Source organism: Leptonychotes weddellii, chromosome 6, assembly GCF_054177405.1.
Source record: "Leptonychotes weddellii isolate Sample4059 chromosome 6, ASM5417740v2, whole genome shotgun sequence".
NCBI lineage: Eukaryota > Metazoa > Chordata > Mammalia > Carnivora > Phocidae > Leptonychotes > Leptonychotes weddellii.
Window position 1 is genome coordinate 72,246,273 of NC_138374.1, and position 23,001 is coordinate 72,269,273.

Consider the following 23,001-nt stretch of genomic DNA (forward strand, 5'->3'; position numbering starts at 1 on the left):
TGATGAGAGAGTTGTTGCTCTTCTTTTCTTCGATCTCCTGTTGAGTTTGTAGGTGTTCAGAATGGTTTGATCCCTATCCAGCTGAATTCCTGAGAGGAGACGAAATCCAGGTCTCCTACTCCTCCGCCATCTTGCTCCACCCCCACATTCTGCATTTCTAACAGGCTTCCAGGTGATGCTGATGCCGCTGGTCCAAGACACCTTTTCATTAGCAAGAGTTTAAAGCAAACTCAGTTCCCTTGAGCCTGTGACATCACATGGGGCGGGAGGAGGAGGTCTGGTATGGGCGCCTTGTATATTTCCTTGCAGGGATGGAAGGAGAAGGACTCTGGTACCCCCAAATTCAGATTAAATTTCCTCAAGGATTTTTCCTCTCTTACCCGAAACATTTATGCAACAAAATTGAAGGTTTTGCTGTATTGCTTTGTCAACAATTATGAGTTTCAGATTTCAAAGGTTTTTGTTTTGTTTTGTTCTGTTTTTTTAGAGAGAGCGAGCAAGCATGTGCTTGAGCTGGAGTGGGGAGTGGAAGAGAGAGAGGGAGAGAGAATCTCAAGCAGACCCCCTCCCCGGCCCCCCATCCTCTCCCCCACCCCTAGCTGAGCACAGAGCCCGATTGGGGGCTCGATCTCACCACTTTGAGATCATGACTTAAGCCAAAATCAAGAGTTGGATGCTCAACGGACTGAGCCACCCAGGTGCCCCTAGATTTCAAAGATTTTTTTTTAAACATTTTATTTGACAGAGAGAGAGAGCTCAAGAGCATGAGCAGGGGGAGTGGCAGAGGGAGAGGGAGAAGCAGACTCCCTGCTGAGCAGGGATTCTACCCCCCTCCCCAATGCAGGACTCGATCCCAGGGCCCTGAGATCATGGCCTGAGCTGAAGGTAGATGTTTAACCGACTGAGCCACCCAGGCGCCCCTCAAAGATTTTTTAAAGTATTTTTTCAATTATCTTGTCCCCACAAGATTTAACAATCCCTTTTTAGCCAGTTACTTTTATCAAATCCTCTTGAGACATCCCACATCGTTTTTGTAGAAATAATGTTTTTCACATTCATATAAATAATATATTTCTGTCTTTATATGTATTACAAACATTAGTACAATGGTCATAAACTGGTTTATGAACAGAGCTGAAATGAATATGCATTCATCATTATGATGCAGGCAGGCTGGGTCCGAGAATCTAGTGGAAGATCCTATAGGACTAGCCAAGAGGGCCCTTGGCTTCGTGAAGGATAGAAATCAAATGCATGCAGAGGAAGTGGAAAGAGAGTTTGTTAGCATGAGGGACAGGCAAAGAATAGCATACGGAGCATCCAGGAGACTTAGGAAAGGAAAATGAGTCTCTCATTTGCTTGGGGCTAAAGGTTTATTTTGGAAAAGGGTCTAGGGTCCGTGTTCCTCCAGGAATCCAGGACAAGGTCCAATCAAAGGCGAGTGCCGGGTGAACAATAGGGGTTCTTCCATAAATTACCCGAGGCAGGGGTATGGATGCCAGAGTCAACCGAGGTTTATTTGAAGCTAATGTCCCAGAACATGTTCAGGATCTGGCTCTTCTTGGATGTTATTAGGTGTTTGAGGGCCTAGAACAAACTCAGAGAATGACTGACTCACTCGCTTCCTCCCTGAAGTGGGAACAAAGCTTCTCGGGCTAATTCGGAGGCAAAATACTGAACAGGAGTCAATGGGGCCTAGCAGAAAAGGAACAGACACAGAGCCTTCCTCAAATGGAGTCCCTTCAGCCCCGCAACCTCAACAGTTTTCATAGAAATCACCTTTCATTTTTTTGCAGTCCTATTCCCCAGATACATACTGCGTATCTGTGTCTGTATCTGTGTTGCTCAGCCTGGGCCTGTCTTCTCATCTCTACGTTACAACAGTCACACAACCAGCATCAGTCTGGGAATAGACACAATGGACAGGACAAATGTCATGAGGCCATAATGAAGAGTAACTCATTGACGGTCATCATCAAGTTTGCCTTGTGTCTAGAACGATAGGTTTTGCAAAAGGATTGGGAAGCATGGGTTGATGGTTAAGAAGTGCTCAGGTAAGACAGCCATTGTTTAAAAACAAAAGAAGGAGAGGAGAGAGAGTGGGGAATCATTTTAACTGGGGGTGTTCAGGAAAAGCCCCTCTGAGTAAAGGGATACAGAAGTTGAAGCCTGAGTAAAGAGCATGAACTCGCCCCTCACAGGTCTGGGGAAGGAGTGGGGTCAGAGGAAGAGAAACTGTCAAGTGCAAAGCTCAGAGATGAAAAGGAGTTCATGAACTCCAGGAAAGGATGCTTGGCCAAAGCTGTTTCAGCCTGAGTCAGGGCACCAGGGGTAGGATGTAGGGTTGGTTTATGGCTTTATAGGACACGGTAAGGGTGTGGGATTTTATTCTAAGAGCGTAAGCCGTGAGATGTTTTAAATAAGGGAATGGCATGATCTGATTTTTTGTTATTATTTTTTTAATCAGTGTGGCTTCTATATGCAAATTACATGGTGGAATTTTTAAAAATTACTTAATAACAGACACAGACATCAAAGAACCCTGTTTATGTATCCTATATGTATGTCCATTCTAGAGCCATTAGCATTTAATATTACATATATTTCTCGTTTTATAACTATATTTTTGAATTGAAAAATATATTGCTATTTTGGCTTAATATTTATTAAAAATGCAAAATATTTGTGGGAGAAAGGTACTCATTGGATTAGCATTATAGGATATTCCTTTGCTCAGCATACCTCATGAAAAGCTAGAAATAAAAAACGTGCTTGCCCTTGTGTGTGTGTGTGTGTGTGTGTGCTTGTGTGTGTGTGTGTGCATTTCTTTGTTCTGGGTGTTTGGATGTTTGCTTGGTTAGTTGATTTGGCAGAAATAGACTTGCTGAACCAGTTGTCCAACTGTTTTTCTAGTTCATGTTTGTGAAGCTAGACACTAAAAATTTCAATTGAATCTAATAGCAGTGTTTTCGTACAGAGGAAAACAGGAATTGTAAACTCAAAGTATTCTAGGGACTGGCCAGCAGTTGTGTGAATCACACCTACTGTAAGACCATAGGAGAGGCTGGGCCTGTGGCCACAATGAGGAATATATGGTGTCTCTACATGCACTCAAATTCAAAATTTTGAAACTCTTGGGCTTAAATATCTGCAGACTTAATTGGCCCAAGGGTACAGATCGGGGTCCCTTGTTCAAAGATGTTTAGAGCTTCCGAAGGACAAAACTGACAAAATTGATGGTGGGGAAGGGAAAGTATGTGATTCTAGAGATTTCAACAATGTAATTTCTCTGTTTCTTAAAATAGATGAGGATCATTTTCTCCGATGTTAATTGGCAAGTGCAGAAACATGAAAGCATTTTGGATATAGGCTTACCTTAAGACAGGAAAGCTATTCTGTTAGTAGGTGGTGGTTATGTTTACCCTCAGAGAGCCAGGTTATCATCTGGAAATGTTTTAATTCCTTATTTGTGTTGCTCTGTTATTTAACATGTGAACAAGGGTGATGTTTGGGACACAGAATATGATTTTATGGATGTTAATGCACCAAGAAAGCCCTATATAGGCCTTTTCATCCAATTACGAACTCAACTATTTGATTTTTAACGTGGTTCATGTTTTGAATATTATTAAAAGTGAATTTCTAAGGTAAAGGAAATTGGGGGCTGAGTTAGAGCAGGTTATCTTGTTCCGTGAAATTTCCAAGGATAAAGAGAGAGATTCATAAACATACAGGTTGTCTGATATTCCCTCCAGGTAGTAAAGCAATCAAAGCCTGACAGGTACAGGTATGTTGAAGTAGATCATGGACTTTTGCAGTAGCATTATTGAAGGATATTAGTAATGTAATGAGACAGAATTTTGGTTAGGACAGGTAATTAAGTAAAGAGACAAAATAATTTTCGGGGAGACCTGCTGGTTTCATTGCTTGATGCCCGAGAGATTAATCCATTCTACTTTCGTGATAGACAACAAATAAGTAATCAAACATTTTTTTTAAATGACCGACCTTTGTGACACGTGAGATTGATTTCAGGTGTCTGCAGGTTTAATGCATACTGGATCATACAAAAGCAATTATGGCTGAGAATGTTGTGTATTTTATTCTAAGTCTTTAATGATTAGTTACCTACCTTTGGCACCTACATTAACTCCTGCAGATAAAGAATTGTTCATTTACTAAAATACTTCAGCTTTTTTCCCTAGGGTAATACTTTAGTGTTTTTACATACAATGTTCAATGATCACTGAGTTTATTTTTGATAATCCTACCCCAAGGTCACTTTTGATGCAATATAGGCCCTTTACTGACATAGGGTTTATACTGTGGTAGAAAAATACCAAGAAGAAACATGCTGTTAACATCTAATGAGAGAGGTGATTTGTAATATGAACACTTATAAAGCTGTATTTTCAACTAAAGGAGTAAACATTTGTTTCAAAGTGGATAAAAGCAAATTAGAAGATCTAGTTAAGATTTGGAATATGCATATGTATGAAATATTTAACAAACTGTATAGCAATATCATGATATTCATACTATTAAAGTTAATAATAGTAACATTAATATTGTTTTAAATATATTAATTCCCTTAAAATGAATTAGTTCTTGACAATAGAGTATTATTGACAAGACTGATGAGAAAAGCCAGCTCCAACCAGAAGTCTGTCTAGAGATTAGCTGACAATATAAAGCAGTGAGAGGCTAACTTATTCTTTTGTGAGAAGACCATGAGATGTGACTGATAATTCAGTCTCTGCCACAGTGGGTTGCTGCACATAATTATCCTTAGGCCTTGTCAGACCTAAGAGGAAGGCCTAATACACCATAGGAAATTAGGTTCTGTGTGCTTAATGTCCCATCAGAGCATGGGAAAGCAAGACGTTTTGCAGACTGAGATTATACTAAGGTTTTTGGTTTGGGTTTTTGTTTTGTTTTGTTTTATTGTTGTTTTTAATGCTTTTCTACCATTACAATTCTGAAAAGTATTGAGAAGTCATACATGATCTCGCTTGGATTAGTCTACCTTCCTCTGGGATTCACACTCATTTATAGCTTATCAAATAACTTAAAATATAAGAGGGGAAAGGCTAATGGGCAGGCACTGATTAAAGTTGACCTTTTCATATCCCCAAGAAACTACTGCTCAAGAAGAATAAGCCCTAAAGAGCCATTTGCAAATCAGTGTTTCACTCCAGTCTTTAGTGTTGTTACTAGGAACGAATTTGTGATTGCATTTGTCGCCTGTCCATATTTGGGAAAATGCGGGATGCTCAGGGTTATAACCAGTGATTATGTAGTAAAACACCTAAGATTCTGATTATAGCACACGTATTGCTTGTATCACCATCAAATGAAGTGAGGTTCTATCTATCAGTACTGAAACAGTGAACTGGAAGTGAGGAGAACTCATTTTATAAGGTCTAGCAGAGCAAAGGAGATTGCTTGTTATCTGTTATTAGTTTGGTTTTTAATGCATCTCATTATCATAGCTCATTTGTTCTGGGTGGAATCTCAATCTTTTTTAGGAAAATGGGACTCCCCCCTAAGACTGATAGAATGTTTTGTCCTTTCTCACCTGTGATTTCGGCATAGCAAATACAGAAATGAGGGACAGTCCATGTTCAGAGACCCTGGTCTATGAAAAGTGGGAGTGGGGCATGGAGGGTAAAGTAAAATTGTGGAATGCAATGTAACAAGTGCTGTCCCTTAGGAAGGTAACTGTAAGGTCTTCCTGGGACCTGGAGAGCTCTCGGGGGACACCAGCAAAAGGAGGCCTAGTATCTGGGCATGCACCAAGATGTTGCTACTGACACGGACCAGAGTAACATGTCTTTACAGGTACTTCAGCTGTTAAACTACACTGATAATGGGTTTCAGAAAGGGATTTCTAGCCACTCCTGCAATTTTTTTTTTTTTTAAGTTTTGCCTTTTTCACTTAAAAGTATTCAGACCCATGGATCTCTCAAGAATAGATATCTTTTGAATAATTCATTCGTTAAAAACAAACATCAGATACTAGTCATCCTTAATTTTGCATTCCTTTTATTTAGTCTGCATTGAACAATGCAGATTTAACTACAACAAAGAACATAACATCTAAGTTTTCAGTTAGAGCCCTTCGGTGAAAGCTTTGGGATAAAGCAATTGTAACTTCCAAGTAATCAGGCCAACTCCGAATTAGTATTAACCAGAACTATCATACATGTAAAGGAGAGTTATCCTCTCTAATATGGGGGGAAGCATACAGAAAACACGGCAAAGTGGACAGTATGAATAACAATGAAAAATATGAGTAGAACAGGTGGCAGGAAATAGCACAGGGAAGAAAACTCTGTAAAAAGAGTCAAGTATCCATTTAAGATGTAAACACCTCATAAGAGGAATAATTCAATTTCCAAGTTTCAGCTCTCTCCTTGTATTAAATGCTACTTTTTCCTCTGTTACTAGACGTTGGTTTTTCTTCTCCAGAGTAAGACCACCTGGTTATTTGGGTGTTTATGCTTCTGTTAATTATAGTTTAGTCTATGATACAAATTTTTACGTGTCCACAACTTCAAGGCTTAATAATAAATTAGGTAGTAGCTCTCAAGAAAATGTGATAAGCCCCACCTTCCTACTGATTTTTAAATCTCTCATGGGTATATATATTAGGGCTAACTGGCTTTATTATAAAAAGTAAAATGAGTAATAACTAGCTGAGCAGAGAATTCTCTACGTACCTGGGTCTCAGTTATTCTAACACAGTGATAGGTAAGTAGATATGCAAATAAGAAAACTGAAAGGCATGTTAAATGTTAGCGAGACTAAGATTTTTAAGTCCTGATTCTGGCTGACCACATAGATACCATCCGTATATGAGGCTAGTCACCAGGAACCTGGGAACTTTACTGCATGAAGCTCTCTGCTACTTATGAGAAGTCCAACGCTGTGCAGAATTCACCCAGATAAACTGGTCCCTAGACACTGATTTTTAGAAAGACTATGAGAGAATTACTTAGATTCATATTCAGGGTGTAAAGACTATCGAGAAACAGGAAGGTATTGAGAGAAGCTGAGTCTTACTGGGGCAGCCTTCAGTAACCTGGCTGATCCCAGAACTGTCGCAGCAACATCGTCTGGCTCAAGGCCAGGCCAGAATACTGCTGATGTCTGAATGGTGGGATAAGTGAAACATCTCACCAGATGCATTCCTGGGTTTTTCAGGCAGCATAGCTTAAAAAAAAAAAAAAAAAAAAAAATCTAGTACAAGTTGAGACTTACCCTGTTAGCACTAGCATTATGAAATATTTCCAAAACACTAAAACAATGCTTAACCTAATACAGCATTCTATTGTCCCCAAAATAGGATTTTGTATTTTAAATGGCTTACCAAAACATGTATCTTATAATTTTAAGGTAAACTTCTTTATTTTCTTACACAACCAAAAATCTTAAACTATCTTAGTACATTACCATGTTAACAGGGCATAGTTTAGTCTTTATGTGCAGTTTTCACATTGTTTAACCCAATATTTTAAAAAAAATGTAGTTAACATATTGTAGACAGTTTTAATATTGCTGCATATTCTTTGTAATCTTATTTGGTATAATATAACCATGTTCAGAGCTATTTTCGTGTATTTACAGTGAATAAAAGTCAACAGACCCACCCCTTCCTCCCCTTACCCCCCCCCATTAAAGATAAAAACAAACAAGAAAAGATAAAAAGACAACAAGATGAAATGAGATAAAGTTCGGGGAGGGAAACTCTAATCATTCAAGTGTAGGGATGCAGAAGTCAGCTTTTTGCATCCATTCTCCATGCTACAGAAAAACTTTGAGACTACTGCTAAGTATTTCCTAAAACCTTTCAAGAAGCTCCAGTAGATTTCTGAATTTGTTCCTTTAAAATTAGGATGCTCTGCCTTTGCTCAGGAGGCAGCATGGCAATCTGATCTGCAGTCAGCTGAAGAACCTGCATGATCAAAGCTGCCTTTTCTTGATCCTGTGGAGTTACCTGGCTCTGCCCAGGACTGAAACTGCTAGGCTGGCCTCCACCTTGCTTGCCTGCCCCCTGCATGCCTGTCCCCTGTATGCCTGCTCCCTGCATGCCCACTGCTTGTATGCCCGCCCCCTGCATGCCTGTCCCTTGTATGCCTGCCCCTTGCATGCCTGTCCCTTGTATGCCCGCCCCCTGCATGCCTGTCCCTTGTATGCCTGCCCCTTGCATGCCTGCTCCTTGCATGCCTGCCCCTTGCATGCCTGCCCCTTGCATGCCTGCCCCTTGCATGCCTGCCCCCTGCATGCCAGCTCCAGGATTTCCCACCCCTGAAATGCTTGAGACCTGCCTAGGTCCCTGAGGACCACCTGCCCCCATATTAATGGGCCCAGGTCCCTGGATTCCACCAGTCATAGGGCCTCTGGAACTGGGGCCAGGGCCCCGTATCTCCATCCCTCTTCCGTCTATGCCTCTCGCTTCCATCCCTCTGGTTTCCATTGCACAGGTCTCCATTCCTCTTCTCTCCATTACTCGTGTCTCTAAGACTTCAGTCTCCATGGCTCGAGTCTCCATGCCTCGAGAATCTCTACTACCTCTGCCATCCATAGGGAGACCCCTCTGATCTATCATGGGTCCCCTGGGCTCTCCCATCAGCAGTCTGGGATCTGCTAACGGCCCTCCCCTCATCTCATGGGAGGAAGGGCCGCGGCCGTCATGACCAGAGGCATGGTGCATGGGGGGACCCTGATGAGGTGGGCCAAGATAGCCTCTGGGCTCTACTTCTCCAGTGACTGAAAGCAAAGTCCCTCCACGTGGGTCGTTTGGAGCATCTCCCAACAGTCCTCGAGGAGGCAGGCCCCCGGCAGTCATGGGCCCACGAGGTATAGGAGCTCTAGGATCCGACATCTGCACCTGTCCCCGCTCTAAAGGCACTGGACCCACGCCTGGCATTCCAACCTGGGGCTGCATTCCTCCACCAGGGGTTAAGGCACCAGGCCCCGGTCCGGGAACCGCGGCTGGAATCGGGCCCGGGGCCGGCATCCCCCCCTGGATAGGGGTCTGCATCAGAGGAGGGATGTCTTTGACGGGTCTTCTGGCCATGTGCTGGGGCTGCGGGGCGGGAGGGTTCTGCTGGTTGAGCAGGACGTTGGGGCCGGGGCAGAGCCCGGGGCCGGGGCCAGGGCCGGAGACAGGCTGGGATTTGCCCGGGATCAGCGGTGTGACATGTATCTTGCGGTGCAGGATCTTCAGCGCGATCTCGGGGTCCATGATCCTCATGACCACCTGGGCCTGCAGCAGCGCGTAGGCCAGCTGCGGGTTCTGGAGCAGCATGTTCCGCGCCTCCTGGTGACTGTTCTGCACACACAGCTTCATCTGCTTCATGAGCTCAAACATCTGCTCCGGGGGCAGGCTGGCCACCGCCCTGGTGATGGACTCGGGGGCGTCCTCGGGGTCGATGGGGTCCCCGTACGGGGAGTCGATGATGGGCGCCGCAGGCCCCAGGCTCTTGAGCTCCTCCTTGTTCTTCTCGCTGGCGGCGTTGTCCACCCGCAGGGCCCGGCCGCTGAATTCGCGCCCGTTGAGGTTGCGCATGGCACTGAGAGCGGTCTCCTGGTCCTGGTACTCGCAGAAGCCGTAGCCCTTGGGCTTGCCCGTCTCGCGGTCGTACACCAGCCGGAAGCTGACCACCGAACCCACCTCCGAGAAAATGTCCTTCAGCTGCTCCTCGGTGGCCTCGTACGGAATGTTCCCCACGAACACGGAACGCAGCGACCGATCCATCGCCGGGTCTCTCACCGCCAAACTCGACATGATTCCGGGTGGGCGCCCAGCAGAGAGCCGATTCTTCCAGGAGTCGTCCTCTGGCGACCCACACTTCCGCTGAGCAACGGAAGCTGCTCTCCTGCCCCGTGCGGAAACCTCAGCGCCGCGACCGAATCGTTCCGCCCACCTGCGGAAGCCGCACCACCTGTGTGTTCCCCTCACTACCTCAGCTAGTGCTTTCTGCCGCTGGGCTTTCGTGATTCGGTGAGCTCCTGGTTACCGAGAAGGACGAGTCCCTTCTCTCTTATTCTGAAGACTTTCCATGGCGAGCCATCACGGCCTCCAGGAAAAGCTTTGTGCGGGCTGACCACAGTAAAGATGGCCGCAGGGGCTTCACCGTGGGAACCGGGAGCGGCCGCCTCCCTTGACGTCAGGGGCACTTTTGCTTCCGTTTGCCGGGCGGGAAACGGCCAACCGAAAGCGGGTCGGGCGGCGTGTTCTGGGTTCTGATGCTGGTGTGTCCCGCAGCCGTCGCGCCCTCCTTCCTCCGGTCTACTTAAGCCATGTTTAAACTGTGAGGTGAAAGTGTAGCGTTTCAGAGCAGTCTGGGGTTTGCTCGGTGACGTACAGCGGCCCCGGCTCAGGAAACACCTGGGAGAGGAGCTGCCCGAGGCCCCGCTGCGGCAGGTGCAGCCGCGGGGGCGGCCCCGTGGGCACAGCCCTCGTCCGTGACGGCATCAGCCGGTACTAACGGGTGCTTCCTGGCCGGAACGTTTTATGGCCGCAGGGTAGGAGTTAAAGGGGTTCAGCCACTCTCCCCTGCGGCTTAGATCGCTTCCGGTTACTGCGGGCCGGTGCGAGGCTTTAGCCACCGCCGCCCGGGAGGGAGAAGCCAGCTGCCTTGTCCTTACTGCTGCTGGTTCAGAGTGAAACAGACGTGGGGCGCGGCTTGTCCCCCTCATTTAGCAGGTGACAGCGGAGAAGCGTGCAGGGCCGGAGCGGGCAAAGCTAGAATGCCTGCCGTCTCGTCTCGTCTCGTCTCTTCTCCTTCCCTTCCTTCTTCCCTCCCCCCCTTTTTCCCCTTCCCGCTTTCCTTCCTTCCTCCCTTCCTTCCTTCCTCCCTTCCTCCCTCCCTTCCTTCCTTCTCTTCCTCTCTCCCTTCCTTCTCTCCCTCCCTCCTTTCCTTCTTTCCCTCCCTCCCTTCTTTCCTTCCTTCTCTCCCTCCCTTCCTTCCTTCTTTCTTTTCCTCCCTTCCTTCCTTCCTTCTCTCCCTTCCTTCCTTCTCTCCCTCCCTTCTTTTCTTCCTTCCTTCCTTCTCTGCACCAACGTGGGTCAAACTCACCAGCTCATGAGATCAAGAGTCTCAGGCTCCACCGCCTGAGCTAGCCAGGCGCCCCTAAAACCAGATTTCTTAACCATGTTGGTCTGTCTTAGCTCAAGAGCTGTGCTGCCCCACAGGGTGGCCACTAGCCACTGGCAGCTTCCGAATGCTGGAAATGTGGCTGGCCTGACTGAGAAATTGAACTTCCAGTTGTTAAAGGAAGATCCACCAAGTAAATTTAAAGATCCGATTGTTTTATTAACCAATTCATGAATCAGGCCACACCCCATGTAGCAAGTACAGATTCACTCCCAGGAGTTGTACAAAATGTTTTCTTGTTTGTTTGTTTTTGTTTTTGTTTTTGATAGAGGATGGGGCAAGAAAGTTATTAGCAAAGGAAAAGAATTGTTCCAGAGGAGGCTGTTTCCTAGGGGGAAAGCAAGGGGTCTCATCCTGCAGATTACCTCATCTTTCAGAGCAGGATGGAGAGGACCCAGGTGACAGACTCACTTTTGCTGATGGGAAGGAAAATGTCTTGGCTGACCTAGTTAAGGCTACCTTCCTGGGAGGTTGAAATTGCAACTAACTGGGTATTACCTGGATTTGGAAAGTCTGTCTAAGTGACACCATTTTCGGCCTGTGGTTCCCCCACCCCTTTTTTAACAGTTTTATTTATACTGATATCCAGGGACATCTGGATGGCTCAGTTGGTTAATCGTCTGCCTTCCGCTCAGGTCATGATTCCAGGATCCTGGGATCGAGCCCCACATCGGGCTCCCTGCTCAGCAGGGAGTCTGCTTCTCCCTCTCCCTCTGCAGCTCCCCCTGCTTGTGCTCTCTCACTCTCTCTGACAAATAAATAAATAGATAACCTTTAAAAAAACCTTTAAAAAAATAAATAAAAACTGATATTCACTTAGACTATTAAAAGCCTTTTTAGTATGTTTGGAACAACTTGGGTATGAAATCTACTTTTGCAATGACAAATGTTATAAGTTTAAAGGAAACATCAAGGATTTCTGGTTAAAAATTTAGCGTTTTAATTGAGATGGCCTGTATATGTAAATACATGCAAGATTTTGAAGACTTTTTAAAAGCGAAAATATCTCATTAATTTTATATTGTTTACATGCTGAAATATTTTTAATACACTGGATTAAACAATATATTTTAACATTAATATCACTCATTTCATTAATGTGTTTACTTAAGGAAAATTAAGTTTCACATATGGATCCCATTATATGTCTAAGGCCTGCACTTCTCCAGAGTTTACGTCTTTTAACTCCTAAGCAGAGAATCATTTTATTCTACTATGCCTTTTGAGGGGATGGTGAAACTTGAAACCACATCCAAAAACTGTGTCATACAGCTTGACTATCATGGTCTGATGAATAGATCTGAAATGACTAGGACAGTCTAGCTACAAATAAGACAGAGCATCCATTTATCTTTAATAGTTCATCAAAACAGGCTTGGGCATAGCTATTCACTGAGACACAGGATAACTTATATCACGCAAGAAAATCTTGCTGATGCCAGCAGGGAGGGTCTGAGGACCCAGAGGGGTCCTCCAAGAGCAGCCAAGGGGGTGTTTGGCTTCACATAGGATGGAAATCAAGAGTGAGACAGCAGGAGGTGAGAGAGGAGTTTACTGAAGATACAGAGAGAGCAGGAACATATCGGGCACCTGGGAGACTCAGAAAGAAAAGGAACATGAGTCTCATCTTTGTTTGGGGTCTGGGGTTTTGTGGAGGACCGTGGTCTGGTGTACGGGTCCCCCTTGGGCATCCCGGAGCCGTGAGAACAAAGACGAGGGCTCACTCGTTACTCCTTGGAGCCAGGGGTCTTGACGTGGAGATGTCTAGCTCAGGTGGCTGCAATACACGTGTGATTGCTTCATCCTCTCCTGCTCCTTCCTTAGATGTTCTCTGTTCTCGAGAAATCACCGACTCCTTGCCCCTCACGAGGAGGACATACGCTTTTGCATTACGAGGCATGCATAAAGCGAGGTGGGGGTGCAGATCTTAGCAAGAATGGAAACAGGAAGAGAAGGAAAAAGCAGATTTTTATGGAGTCCTTCAGTTTCTCTGTCTCACTGCTAGTCAAAGAAATGGAATAGCCACCTGCCAGTAATGTTTTTTTTCCCCTGTGATTCTTTTATAGGAGGTGAAGTGGGGTGGAGGAGGGGAGCTGAGGCGGGTGTCATTCACGAAAACTACACACTAGTCAGTTTGTCTCTTTTCCATACCATCTCTTTACAGAGAGAAGCCATGGCTTTTTTACACGCACTCTGTGTGTAATTGTGTGTGTATTAAACGTAGCAATCAGGAGGATGGTGAGAGGCTGTTAGAATAAATTGTCAAGTTCATGAGAGGTGGCATGGCTTATCTGCCCATTTCCTTACCGGTGCTAGTGACCGACCCAGTGGCCCCCACACTTCAGAGTGCATCAGAACCACCTGGGACCATGGCCTGTTAAGTCAGATGGCTGGGCCTCACTGCCTCCCCTCCCCATACTCAGTACTTCTGGGGTGGGAGTGGAGACTTTGCATTTCTGACTGGTTCTCAGGTTATGCCGATGTCCCTGATCTGGGGAGCCTATTTTTAAGAATCATTGATCTGAACAAATGGACTTGAAGTGCTTTTGTTTTGTTGTCCTCTGTTTCCATTTGTATTGAGTACACTCTGTTAAAAGGTATGAGATATGGGTGGTCTTTAGAGAAAACCTCTTACTATCTTCATGCTGCCTAGCAGAGCTAGTACATGCTGACCCCGCACTGAAGGTACCCGGGGCTCAAGCAATGGGGGAGCAGAGTGGCTGTGGAACTCTGGGGATGAACAGGCAGGGAGAGGACATGATTTTAGGTGTATGCTTTTTGCCATCGGTCTTCCATATTTTCTCTAGTCCCCTATTCCAAACTGGAAGAATGATTTGCTATGACCCCCTTCATAAAGGACCAGTCCGACCAAGCACATACCTCAATGCCCAGGACACATAAACTAATATTTCTTATTAGCCAAGTGGCCCAGAATTACTAAGAGCTCTTAGAAACCTGTGTATATTTCCTAGTACCAACACATAATTTTCACAGATCTACCTTGGAAGAACTTCCATTTTATATTGCTTTCTTTGCTCCCATAATGTTTACACTTCAGATATTTGTAACATGGCATAGAATCTGAAGAAAAATGTGCATGGCATCTTGCATGTTTAAGTGTTGATTCTTTCACTAAATCAAAATACCAAGTATACTGAGTGTGAGTAAACGAACATATCAGAACATATGGCCAAATGGGGGTCATTCTTCAAACTAATCACCTTTAGAAACTGTAAACTTTATTGATGCTTCCATTGTTCCAAATGATTTTTAAACTCCTACCCTGAGATTGTTGCAGGGCTCCATTTATAAGTCATACTGGAAAATTGGTATCTTAACTCAAAAGTACACCCTGTTTTAACAGAGTTATGCAACCAAATCACCTCTCTTTCAGACCAGACTTGGCAAAAACATGGTATGTAGCTATTTCCACATACCAAAACTTACATCAGAATATGAAGATTCTAGAGACTTTGAGAGTAGTACAGAAGATTCACCATAGATTGAGAAGACAAATTCCAAAGAGAGGTACTAAAAATATTTCTCAAGTTCTAACTGGCATTTCTGAAACAGTGTATGGGCCGTTCAAGAAATAGATCAAATGCACTCTTCCACGAAGTTCTCCCTGACCTTCCTCCTCCTTCCTCTAAGTTGGAAATAAGTTCATTTGCCTTTGCATATACAGCATCCCTTCTCTGTGTCTTTCTGATGATAGTAACTCTTCTACCTTGGAGTAGAATTGTCATTTTCCTTCTAAGCTATAACTTAATCATTCAAGGAAAGAACTACATTCCCCTTTGTCAATTGACAAAGTACCTTGTATTTACTCTTTCATTCTGTCAGTGTTTATTCTGGTAGCACTCGCGGTACAGCAGTGAAAAAGACAAAGGCATTCCACTAGCACAGAGGTTCCCTGAATGTGGTCTCCAGACCAGCAGCATGAGCATCACCCAGAAACATCTTGGAAGTGCGAAGTTTGGGGCCCTACTTCAAATCTACTGTATCAGAAACTCTTGGATGTGGGGTGTCTGTACAGAAATCCGGGGTGTAATAAGCTCCTGAGGTGATTCTGATGCAGGCTGAAGTTGAGAAGCACTGAATTCAAGGGACACAATCCTAGATAGATAGATAGATAGATAGATAGATAGATAGATAGATAGATGATAGATAGATAGCTGATAGATAGATTAGATAGACAGACAAACAGACATACTTTGTCTTCTTCACCACTGTATCCTCAGCACCTAGGATAGAGCTTACCACAGGTAGGTGCTCATTTTATTTGTTGAATGAATGATGAGAAGTGACCTAAGAGTTAGCTAATGCACAAACCCTTCATTTTATACAAGAGGAATCCCCTGGCATTAAATAACATGTCCCAAATCAGAGTGAAGACCTTGTCATTTTATTTCTAGGTCAATGATAGTTCCTCCATGTTACTGTTTGATAAAATAGATATGTAATGAAGCATGCAGAGAGACTGATAAGGTCTAGATCATCAAGGAAGACTCGCTGATGGAGCTGGGATTTAAAGGATGGGTTATAATCTGGTATGTGTACATGGAAGATGGAGAGAAATAACCAGGAACTAGAAATAGCCAAAACATTTTTTGATGCCCTCAGAGGAAACCAAAAACGTAGTTGGTGAGTAGTGTGAATTAAGATTGTCTTTTGGGGGGCGCCTGGGTGGCTCAGTCGTTTCACGTCTGCCTTCGGCTCAGGTCATGATCCCAGGGTCCTGGGATCGAGCCCCACATCGGGCTCCCTGCTCAGCGGGAAGCCTGCTTCTCCCTCTCCCACTCCCCCTGCTTGTGTTCCTGCTCTCGCTGTCTCTCTGTCAAATAAATAAAAAAATCTTAAAAAAAAAAAAAAGATTGTCTTTTGGGACAGGTTGTGAAAGGTTTTGAGGATGAGATTTATGAGTCTAACCTTGATGTGCGAGTCAGTAGGCTTTCTTCCTCCTTTCTGAAACATGGACACAGAATAATAATGGCAGAGTTTAAGAATACCAATCTTCGCCAGTCCTTCTCCATGAGATCTTTCAGGCCCAGACTCTCCTCGTTTTAAAAGTTTTATTGCTAATTGAAGTATAGTTGACATGTAATACTAGTTTCACGTGTTCAACATAGTGCTTCACCAACTATAGACACTACAAGATGCTAACCGTGAAAAATGTGGTTACCGCCTGTCACCAAAGTCATGGCACTGTTATTGACATATTCCCCATGCTGCACCTCTCTGTGACTTGTAACTGGGAGCTTGCCCGTCCTGGTCCCCTTCCCCTCCACCTGTTCCGTCCACGCCCCAACCCCACCACCACTACTGCTTTATCTGTAGCTGTGTCTCTTCTGTTGTTATTTGGTTTGTTCATTCATTTTGTTTTTTAGATTCCACACATAAATGAAATCTATGGTATCGTTTTTCTCTGTCTTATTTCGCTTAGCATGTTACCCTCTCTGGACTCTCCTTTTTAATACCTTATAATATTTATTTATTTATTTATTTATTTATTTATTAGAGAGAGAGAGAGAGAGCGCATGCCTACAGGGAGCAGGGGCAGAAGGAGAGGGAGAGGGGGGCGCCTGGGTGGCTCAGATGGTTAAGCATCTGCCTTCGGCTCGGGTCATGATCCCAGGGTCCTGGGATCGAGCCCTGCATCGGGCTCCCTGCTCAGCGGGGAGCCTGCTTCTCCCTCTGCCTCTCTCTTTCTCTTATGAATAAATAAATAAAATCTTTAAAAAAAAAAAAAAGGAGAGGGAGAGGGAATCTCAAGCAGACTCCACACTGAGCACAGAGCCCGACTTGGGGCTCGATCCCACAACCTGGAGATCATAACCTGAGCTGAAACCAAGAGTCAGATGCTTAACCGACTGAGCCACCCAGTGCCCCAATCCCTTATACTTTTTAATCTAAAGTGTGGCAGTTACTCTTCCCACATTTAACATCTTCTGCAATCGGCTTCATTCTCATTACTTGCCTCTCACCCTCTCCTCTGTTCACCGTTCTTTGTTGGGGATGTCTTTTTTTCTCTCCCTCTTTCTCTCTTCTCATCCTCTCATGTCTAAATCCTTCCTGTCCTTCAACACTCACTTCAGAGACTTCCTTTTAAAGTATTGACTTAGCACCCAGTGTCTCCTTCTACCTTGTATCAGCAGCACCAAGATTCTCCTGTTACCCTCTTAAGCACAGAACCTGTGTCTGATTTTTATTGCTCATATTGCCTAGACCAGTGCTTTTTATATTCTAAGCACTCAGGGGATATTTTTTAAAAATTAATAGATCATCTCATAATAACAGATAACATATGTTAACCAAATGGTAATGTGATATTTTTAATTCACAAAACACTTTTCTCTGGGTTCCCCCATGTGGTTTGGACTACAGTCATGGGAGGTACATACATGTGTATCCTGATTTTAGGGGACTGTTACGTAGAACTTTGCCTGACAATAGACTCATTTAAAATACAGATACCATTCATGGGGTGCCTGGGTGGCTCAGTCGTTAAGCGTCTGCCTTCGGCTCAGGTCATGATCCCAGGGTCCTGGGATCAAGCCCTGCATCGGGCTCCCTGCTCCGCGGGAAGCCTGCTTCTCCCACTCCCACTCCCCCTGCTTGTGTTCCCTCTCTCACTGTGTCTCTCCCTGTCAAATAAATAAATAAAATATTTAAAAAAAAATAAAATAGATACCATTCATGAAAGCTAACTCTGAGCATGAAATAGGAAGGAGGCCCTTTGATAAATGCTTTATAAAATGCAATATTGTATTTAATCCTTTCAACAAACTTCCTGAGATAAGCAGTCAGCCTGTCAATTTACAGCTAAGAGAAGTTCACTATTGTAACCATGTTAACTGGTCAGGATTTGAACTCACATCATTTGACTCAAGAACCCAAGCTCTTAAATTATTCCATTAAGTGAGTTTCCTAAGGATACATAGCTAGTAAGTGGTAGAGCTACAGCCTGAAGCCAGGTCTCTTGATTTTAAAACTCCTGTTTCACAATTAGTAGAGTAATCATGGGTCATTAAGGCTTGGACACAATCTCCCTTGGCCTTTTTCCTGATTGTCCCTGAGTATAACTAATTGCAATTTTGACATCACAATCAGTGCTGTGGCAACAGATGGACCATAAGGTGTAAAAATTGAAGCAATTGAGAAAAATGTTTCTTTTTTTCAATTTGCAAGGCTATAGTTAAACATCACATACAGATTTTTTTAAAGCATCCGGTTAGATAGGTAGTAAATGCATTTTTCATAAAATGAGAGCCCAAATTTCTCAATCCCCAAATTAGGTTTGTCTTTGACATTTTTCCCCAATTTTTTTTTTAATATTTTATTTTAAGTAATCTCTACCCCCCAAAATCGGGCTTGAATTCGTGACCCCGAGATCAGGGGTCGCACACTCTACCCCCTGAGTCAGCCAGGCACCCCACCTGACTCTTTAAATGTATTTAATGTGCAACAATGTACAGAAGAATACATAGTAAATTTCATTTACTGACACAAGAGATGAGTCGCTTTGATTGGCAAGAGGAAGACCTCCTGAATTTGGAACTGCTGGGAGTATGCCATTCCAGGACTAGAGGCTTGGAAGAGGCAGACATTCTCCCTGGAAGGGTTTGTGTAGTCCAACACTTTTTTTTTTTTTTTTTAATAGATGAAGAAAATGAGACCCAGGGAAGACAAGAGACTTGACAAAGTCACACGCCCAGTTGCTGGCCTAGTATGTAACGGGATCTAGATGTTCTGATTTCCCATCCAGAAGCAGTAAGGTGAAGGGTTAAGAGCACAGACTTTAACATTAGAGAGACTTGGGTTGGCTGCCTGGTTCAATAAGTAACTGTGTAGCCTTAGAACAATTACTTAACCTCTCTGTGCTTCCATGTCTTTGAAATGGGAATGATATCACCTCTATGGACCATTGTATTGATACATGACATACTTATTTTTATCATAATTTGTTCTGTAATTATTTTTTTAAAGATTTTATTTATTTATTTGACAGAGAGAGACAGAGAGAGAGAGGGAACATAAGCAGGGGAGTGGGAGAGGGAGAAGCAGGCTTCCGGCTGAGCAGGGAGCCCGATGCGGGGCTCGATCCCAGGACCCTGGGATCATGACCTGAGCCGAAGGCAGACGCTTAATGACTGAGCCACCCAGGTGCCCTATTCTGTAATTATTAATCTACATTTGTTATATAGAACTAGTAGCAGTAGATAAAGCATCTTAAGTGCAAAGAGACTTAAATTTTAGTCTAATACTATTCATTTTTTAGTGTCTGTGTTCATCTTTGTCTTTGAAGGGTTGGCCTGAGTGAACTAATGGTCTGTTGTCAGATTATCTTATTTCAAAAATTTGAGCTCACATCGTTTGACTTAAGAACTCACACTCTTAAATTATTAGTCCATGAAATGAGTGTTGCAAGGATCCATAGCTAGTAAGTGGTAGAGCGACAGCCTGAAGCCAGGTCTCTTGATTTTATGATTCCTGTGTGGATAGCATGGCCGTTGTCACTGGGGGTGGGTCTGGGGTTGAACGTGGCTGCTGTTTAGGCTCAACCCCATCAGACGCTTCAGTGAGAATTTATCAAGGTGGTGCTCACTAGGTTCTTACACTAAAGCCTGAAATGCACTCTTCAAATACTCAGTCGGCTGAACTCCACCTTTTCATTTGCGTTAGAAGGGCCTGGCTGAACTCTGACTTGTGGAGGATCCGGGCTGGTACAGCCTGCCTTGGGCCGGCACGCCAGGGGCCTCTGTGAGTGAACGGTCCCATTCAGGATGTCATTGGCGCCGCTGCCTTTGACACTCTTCAAATGCAGGAGAAGCATGCCTAAGTGGACAAGCACCAGAGCCCCCTTCTTCTCCCTTTAGGCTGTCACCTGAAAGAACAGAGGGAGGACGTATCCTCATAAACTGTGGAAAAGTACAAGCCCTAAAAGCAGGGCCTGAATGAAGACATGCTGTTTAAGAGAAGCAACTCATGAGTCTTTCTTCCTGGGACCAGAACAATACAATACCCAACTTCAGAGACACGTCTCAATCGCCATTCCCTTCAGACGCCGGCATTCCTCTTCTGAGGCTCGACTGGCTGATCCAATGAGCCTGTATTTATACTGAGTTACAGGAGAGAGGCTATTGTGAAATACCCGACTGAGGCCACGGAAATACCATGGAAGTCAGTGTGGTAGCATGTATTTTGGATTTGTTATCACACTTGAGAAACATTATTTCGGCACTCCCCTTCAGATTTGCCATCGAGCAATTAGATTCTCCAGAGTCAGAAATCAGATAAAAATGTAAAATCCAATGTTTATAGGAAGGCAGTCGCTAATACTTTTTGGCGCAAGTGTGGTGTGGACACGGCCTCCAGCCACCGGAAGCCAAAGGTGGGGGTGTGGGTATGTTAACGACGCTCTGCCATGTCTCGGAGCACGCCAGCTGTCCTAACAAAATGCCACAGACTGGGGGGCTTGGACAGCTGAAAATTCTCTCACAGTTCTGGGGGCTGGAAGTCTAAGATCAAGGTGCCACCATGTTTGCTTTCCCTGAGGCTTCTCCTTGGTTTGTAGACAGCCACCCGCCCACCATGTCCTCATGTGGCTTTTCCTCCATGTGCATGAATTCCTCGTGTGTCTTCCACTTCTTCTAAAGACCCCAGTCAGGTTGGACTAGGGCCCCACCCTTATGACCTCATTGAACCTTAATTACCTCTTTAAAGGCCCTACCTCCCAATAATGAACATCAAGGTTAGGGCTTCAACATATGAATTGGGTGGGGGGAGGAGAGAATGGACCCAATTCAATCACAACATGCAGTAATGCAGTCATCTTGAAGAAAAGAAGGACTGGGGGGCCTGGGTGGCTTAGTTGGTCAAAAGTCCAACTCTTGGTTTTGGCTCAGGTCATGAGATTGAGCCCCGCATCAGGGCCCATGCTGGGCATGGAGTCTGCTTGGGATTCTCTCTCTCCCTCTGCCCCTCCCTCCCCTGTTCGTGCTAACACACACACTCTCTCTCTCTCCTCTCTCTCTTTTTTTTTATCTTTTTAAAGATTTTATTTATTTATTTGAGAGAGAGAATGAGATAGAGAGAGCATGAGAGGCGGGAGGGTCAGAGGGAGAAGCAGGCTCCTCGCTGAGCAGGGAGCCCGATACGGGACTCGATCCAGAGACTCCGGGATCATGACCTGAGCCGAAGGCAGTCGCTTAACCAACTGAGCCACCCAGGCGCCCCTCTCTCTCTCCTCTCTTATTTTTACCTTTATTTCTCCTCTGCTTGAAGAACCAGGTCTCTCTGGATTCTCTCCCTAGTCCTCTGACATTCGAGGTGCTCTTCCTCAGGGTTTTGATTTACTTGCTACAGATTTGCCCAGAGAGAATGATTTGTTCCTCTGAGAGCAGATTCCAGCTTCCTGGGAGAGAGAATTTAAAGGCCCACCTCTACTCTGATACCCATCCATACTCAATCCAATATGGGAAAAGGACCGAGGCCAGGGTGATAGTGAAACTATCTAACAACCCTATGCAGAGGCCCAGCAATTCGTTGTCATGGGAGGGACCTTACAGACCTTTCAGCCTGGAGTTAACCTTCCCCACCTGCTGGGCCATGGAGAGGCCTGAGACAGGGGCACTGGGAGACTCAGGACAGTGGCTATTTATCACCAGGTGCAGATTTGCAGTAATTTTAAATGCGGGTCCAGCCATCCTGCTAACAGCTGAAGATCTGCCCTGGTTGCCCATCGGTTCCAAAAGAAGCTCTTGCTGGCCTACCCTTGGGAGGGGGAGGGGCTGTCCTGAGCCAGGTGGCTGTTCTCCATCCGTCTTCCACCAGGGAGAGCTAGTACACAACACTCCTCTAATTCAGGCCCTCTGTATCTGCAGAAGCAAAACAGGAGCTCCCCAAATGGGCCATTTCCCTATAAACTATAAACCTGGTATAAAACAGTAAAGAAATGCTTAGCAGTCCATTCACGATCTTCAAAAAGCTCTCGCTACATAGAATGTGCGATTTTTCTTGACGGGGAGGAGAGCAGACCTTTTTAAAATATGAAACTCTTCCATTGCTCATCTAAAAATATTGAGACTTCTGTTCTTGACAGTTTAATGAGAAAATAAATAGTAACAATTCCTCGGTTTATTGTGCTCTTCATCACTACCACCTGCCATTTACCTGGGGCTGGCTGTGTCTTCTTCCTCACAGAGCCGCCAATGGGAGGACTGCCTCTTATTCATCTCCAAGGTGTGTGCCAACCCCCCTCTGGCTCTGGGGGACAAAACAAGGCCTGCAGGGAAGCCAGCAGGTGCAAATGACCTGTACCTCTGGAGCTCAGCCTTTTGTGAGCTCTGAGAATGGAATTGTGCAGCCTGTGAGGGGTCCAGGGAAGAGCGGCTGAGGCCTGCAGGGAGGATGAAGGGGAGGCTGAGGTTTTCCTGCGGGTTCAGTGCTCTGGGGTCTGAGCCCTTGCTGCTGGGCATTCATTCGCACCTGCAGGACCGACACAGGGGGGCCCCATTTCCAAGAAATCCTCCTGCGAGCAGGTGTCAGAGGATGGGGCAGGGTGGGGGCGGAGGGCAGGGACAGGCATGCATCTCTGGCAGGAAGGAAGCGGACTGATGCGGTTCGGATCAGCACCAGCCTGATCCGTCTTTAGGAACCCTTTCACACTTCATTCCACTAAAAGGGGTTCAGCGTCTATTTTGCAAATATTCACCAGGCGTGTGCGATGTGGACGGTAGGCCTCGAGTGTGACAGGATGCGGACTTGTCAATGCGGTGCCTGCTTTCAGTAGCACTTTTCACTAGAAACTTTTATTAGCTTTTATCTCGAACTTTCA

At 45.0% G+C, this 23,001-nt stretch overlaps 2 protein-coding genes across 3 annotated transcripts in view; one reads left to right on the forward strand and one right to left on the reverse strand.

Annotated features, from left to right (window-relative positions):
- Nucleotides 1-23,001, forward strand: part of LOC102740208 (protein kinase cGMP-dependent 1) — a 914,142-nt gene that overhangs the window by 532,237 nt on the left and 358,904 nt on the right. The window lies entirely within an intron of this gene.
- On the reverse strand, nt 6,029-10,452 carry CSTF2T (cleavage stimulation factor subunit 2 tau variant). The gene has a single exon (XM_031022126.2). It carries the CDS (start codon nt 9,791-9,793, stop codon nt 7,853-7,855), a length of 1,941 nt encoding a protein of 646 aa, XP_030877986.2. The 5' UTR covers nt 9,794-10,452; the 3' UTR covers nt 6,029-7,852.

Bases quoted from the DNA above. Each gene is read 5' to 3' on its own strand.
- CSTF2T (XM_031022126.2), bottom strand. From the start codon at position 9,793: ATGTCGAGTTTGGCGGTGAGAGACCCGGCGATGGATCGGTCGCTGCGT.